This window comes from Sesamum indicum, linkage group LG12, assembly GCF_026168435.1.
Source record: "Sesamum indicum cultivar Baizhima isolate 11 linkage group LG12, ASM2616843v1, whole genome shotgun sequence".
NCBI lineage: Eukaryota > Viridiplantae > Streptophyta > Magnoliopsida > Lamiales > Pedaliaceae > Sesamum > Sesamum indicum.
Window position 1 is genome coordinate 2,247,901 of NC_142668.1, and position 4,597 is coordinate 2,252,497.

At 45.5% G+C, this 4,597-nt stretch overlaps 2 protein-coding genes across 2 annotated transcripts; both read right to left on the minus strand.

Annotated features, from left to right (window-relative positions):
- Window positions 1-341: 341 nt before the first annotated feature.
- LOC148784621 (uncharacterized) lies at window positions 342-824 on the minus strand. The gene has a single exon (XM_088876228.1). It carries the CDS (start codon window positions 822-824, stop codon window positions 342-344), a length of 483 nt encoding a protein of 160 aa, XP_088732354.1.
- Window positions 825-863: 39 nt separating this feature from the next.
- On the minus strand, window positions 864-2,151 carry LOC148784622 (uncharacterized). Its single transcript, XM_088876229.1, has 2 exons — window positions 1,891-2,151; window positions 864-1,661 (listed from the first exon to the last, which is right to left on the minus strand). Exons 1-2 carry the CDS (start codon window positions 2,149-2,151, stop codon window positions 864-866), a joined length of 1,059 nt encoding a protein of 352 aa, XP_088732355.1.
- Between the last annotated feature and the right edge of the window lie 2,446 nt (window positions 2,152-4,597).

Genomic DNA, 4,597 nt, shown 5'->3' on the forward strand with positions numbered 1-4,597 from the left:
TATGCACCAGTCACCTTTTCTTAATACAAAACTTGCGACCCCTCTAACCTTTGATGTGGAATTTGAGCGACCTATCGGCCTTTCACAGGCACCATGACTTCGATCTTCTGGCAGTTGATGGCCTTTCACAGGCACCATGAGTTCGATCTTCTAGCAATTGATATGCTTTCACAGGCACCATGAGTTCGATCTTCTAGCAGTTGATGGCCTTTCACAGGCACCATGAGCTCGACCTTCTAGCAGTTGATGGCCTTTTGCGGGCACCTTACAGAGCGAACCTCGTTCACGCATAAAACTTTTTCAAGTTTTTGGATATTCCAAGGCCGTGGCAAATTTCGTCCCTACATATCTTGCAGCTTGTACGTACCTTTCTTCCTGATCTCGATCACTTTGTACGGTCCTTCCCATGGCGGTTCTAGTTTGGCGACATGCTTTGAGGCTTCCACTTTCTTTAATACGAGATCCCCCACCTGTAGCTGCCTTGGTCGTAACCTTCGATCGTGACTCTTCATCATCAGTCCCTTGTGGTGCAAGATACGTGCATACACTGCATCCCTTTTCTCTTCGATCACAGTGAGGTCGAAACTTCGTTCCTCTTGGTTGGTCCTAGGGTCATATATCGCGACCCGCTGAGATTCGTCCCCGATCTCCGCTGGAATTATAGCTTCCGTCCCATACACCAAACAAAATGGGGTCTCGCCCGTAGCAGTTCGCGGTGTCGTCCGATAAGCCCATAAAACTCCGGGCAGCTCATCCACCCACGATCCTTTATTTTCCAATCGTGTCTTCAAGTGCTGCAGGATCGTTCTGTTAGTCACCTCCATCTGCCCGTTGGCTTGCGGGTTCACGGCCGCTGTGAAATGCTACGCGATCTTGAGTTCCTTGCACCATTCTATGATCTTTCTTCCCTGAAATTGAGTACCATTGTCAGAAATGAAAATCCTTGGTATCCCAAACCTGCAGATGATGTTTTTCCATATGAAGTTGATGACTTCTTTTTCAGATATTTTGGCGACAGCCTCTACTTCGACCCACTTGATGAAGCATTCTACCGCCACGATGATGAACTTCTTTTGGGCTTGTGCTGGGGGGAAGGGTCCAACGATGTCAATTTCCCACTGGTCGAACGGACAAGCTATTTTGACTGGCTCCATCGAGGTTGTTGGTTGGTGTATCAGGGATGCATACTTCTGGCAGCTTTCGCACTTCTTCACCAACTCCTTGGAATCCTTTACCAATGTGGGCCGGTAATATCCTTGTCGTACTATCTTCTGAGCCAGCGATCTCGCACCTGAGTGATTACCAGAGCTCCCTTCGTGGATTTCGCGCATCACGTATAAAGCTCTTTCGTCGTCAAGGCATTTCAGGAGGGGCCCATCCAGTGTTCGCTTGTATAGTTGCCCCGACAGCATAGTGAATCGTGTAGCTCGAAATTTCACTCTTTTCGCAGCAACGAGACCGGTAGGGAGGATATCATTCTCTAGGTATTTGATGATTTCGTCCTTCCATGATCCAGCCTCGGAGACCACTTGCACCTTAGTCTTGTTCGCTAGGGCTGATCGCTCGCGCACCAATGTTGTTATCTTGCGATCTCTAATCCCATCCATTGCAGCTCCAAATATGGACAATGCATCTGCCTTGTCGTTTTCTGTTCTAGGCACCTACAAAACAGAACATTTGTCAAATTTGCTCATCAATTGTTGGACAATCTCCTTGTATGACGTCATTGTCCTTTCCCTTGTCTCGTACGTTCCTTCGATCTGCAAGGCAATCAACTAGGAATCTGTAAAAACCTCCAGATCTCCGGCTCAGGCTTCATGTGCGAGTTCTAATCCCAAGATGAGCGCTTCGTACTCTGCCTCATTATTAGTCAAGGGGACGATCTGCCACTTCGATCTCTACTCCCTTGGGCCCTTGAATCAATATGCCTGCTCCTCCGTTGTTAACGTTCGAGGAACCATCTAAGTGTAGCATCCATTTCGAGCCCTGCTCTTCAGCAACTAGAGGTGATTTGGGGTCGCCAGACAGCTCTATCACAAAGTCTGCCAACACCTGTGCTTTCTGCGCGGTCCTGGGTTGATAGTCCACATCGTACTGTCCCAATTCCACTGCCCATTTGATCAACCTGCCCGAGGCCTCAGGTCGCGACATCACATGTTTGAGAGGATGGTTTGTTAATACCATCACCTTATGCGATTGGAAGTACGGTCACAATTTTCGAGCGGTGATAATCAATGCGAGTGCTAACTTTTCCATCTCTGTGTACCTCGATTCTGCGCCTTGGAGCATTTTACTCACGTAGTAGATCGGATTCTGGCTCCCTTCTTCATCTCTCACTAACACCAAGCTGACTGCATTTTCTGACACCGCCAAATATAAGAACAGCGTCTCTCCTTCTTTCGGGTTGGCGAGCAGCAGGGGTTTTGTCAAATATTCTTTGAAGTCCTACATTGCTCTATCACATTCCTCACTCCATTCGAAATTCTTGGCCTTCCTTACTACCTTGAAGAAAGGCAGGCTCCTGTGGGCTGACCCTGAGATAAACCTGCTTAAGGATGCAATTTTGCCCCTCAGCTTTTGCACGTCTTTGATCGTAGACGGTGATCGCAAGTTCATTACGGCTTGGATCTTCTCGAGGTTGGCCTCGATTCCTCGTTTACTAACCATGTAACCCAGGAATTTTTAGCCCCTTACTCCAAAGGTTAATTTATCCGGATTAAGCTTCATGCCGTACGACCTCATTATGCGAAACGCCTATTCGAGGTCGCCAATATGATCCTGCGACCTCCTGCTCTTGACTAGCATATCATCGACGTAAACTTCCATGGTTTTTTCCGAGCAGGTCGCCAAACATTCTGTTCACCAACCGCTGATATATTGCTCCTGCATTCTTCAAACCAAAAGGCATCATATTATAACAATAAATTCCTTTTTCAGTAATGAACGAGGTCTTTACTCTGTCTTCCTCAGCCATGTAGATCTGGTGATATCCTTGGTAGGCATCCATCATTGAGAATATTTCGAACCCGACCATGGAATCCACTATGACATCGATCCTGGGCAATGGGTATGGGTCTTCCGGGCAAGCTTTAGTAAAATCTATAAAGTCTACGCACATGCGCCATTTCCCCGAAGTTTTGGGGACAAGAACCACGTTAGAAAGCCAATCAGTGTATTGAACTTTTGATACATACCCGGCCTTAGGCAGCTTGTCCACTTCCTTCCAAATGATCTCATTTTTGTCGTTCCCGAACGACCTCTTTTTCTGTTGCACAGGTCGTGCGGCCGGATCCACGTTCTATCTATGCTCGATCACTTCGGGGTTGATACCCGTGAAATCGGACGGGCTCCAGGCGAACATGTCCATTTTTTTCTTCAAAAATTCGATCAGGGCCATCTTGCTGCCTCCCAAGTTCGCTCCAACTCTAGTGGTCTTTCCTTATTCGCTTTGCTCGAGCTGCACGCTCTTGTAATTGTCACTGGGTTTCATGTGCTCGGCCTCGTACGGTCTCGGCTCAGCATCTTCCCCCATCCTTCTCCTCTTTTGCTATGTAGACCATGGATCCTCCTTTTCTAGGTGTTTCTTCATCCCCGGCGTTCCTTCTCGATGAACCCTCCATGATACTTCTCAGATGTTCCCACAGACGGCGCCAACTAATCCGGCTCGAATTCAGCGATCCCGAGACACGAACTCATCACAGATAGCTAACTCCTCCGAGATCAGATTTTGGGTTTCCTGAGAATAAGACAAGAACAGTGAGCTCGTCGGGCACGTCCCCGATAATGACCCTCCGACGCTCAAGTTAGGCTGATCGAGAGAAAAGTGTGCGATCACAAGGTTCGATCTCAATAAATGCAGAACAGTTACCTTTAATTACGGCATTTCGAGTCTATATATAGGGCACAACAGGGTAGCATTGACCAGCCACGTGGTCTCATCCTATTGGCCGGCGTCCATGATCGGACGGCTACAATTGTCCGAGTCTTCAAGGGCAGATGGATCTGCATCGGGTCTTTTCGACCTGGCCGATAGAAAAGGCGCAGATCCTTGCTTAAATGACTATAATGCCATTAATGAAGTGCATTTTTTATATTTCACAGCGTTTTTCCTTAATCACCCATCAAGTATGTTTTTCTGCCACTATGTTCTTGGATCGCATCTGCTGCGAATTATGAGATTTCATGCGTCTCATTTTTCCCTGTTTAGGTTAATCTATAATTTTCATTAAAGGGCAACCAAGACATAGCTTTTGGATGAGCTCATTCATTAGGCTCAAGTAAGGTAGCAAATCGGGGGTTCGATTCAATATGGCTTCGATTTAAAATGAGTTTGAATTAACAGGTAGAAAATGAGCTCAGTTGCAAATGGATTGCTTTGGATCGATAATACGCATTTTTTATATTTAATATTTCTAAAGTTTAGAATTTAAGATAATAATAATAATAATAAGATAATAATATTTTTAATACAACTTGTAATATAATATAATACGACTAAATTGGTAGTATTCATTATTTATGAAAAATAATCAGATTACATTAAAAATATATTTATTAAATATAAAATGAAAAGTTTGTAAAGTATTAAAAAATACTG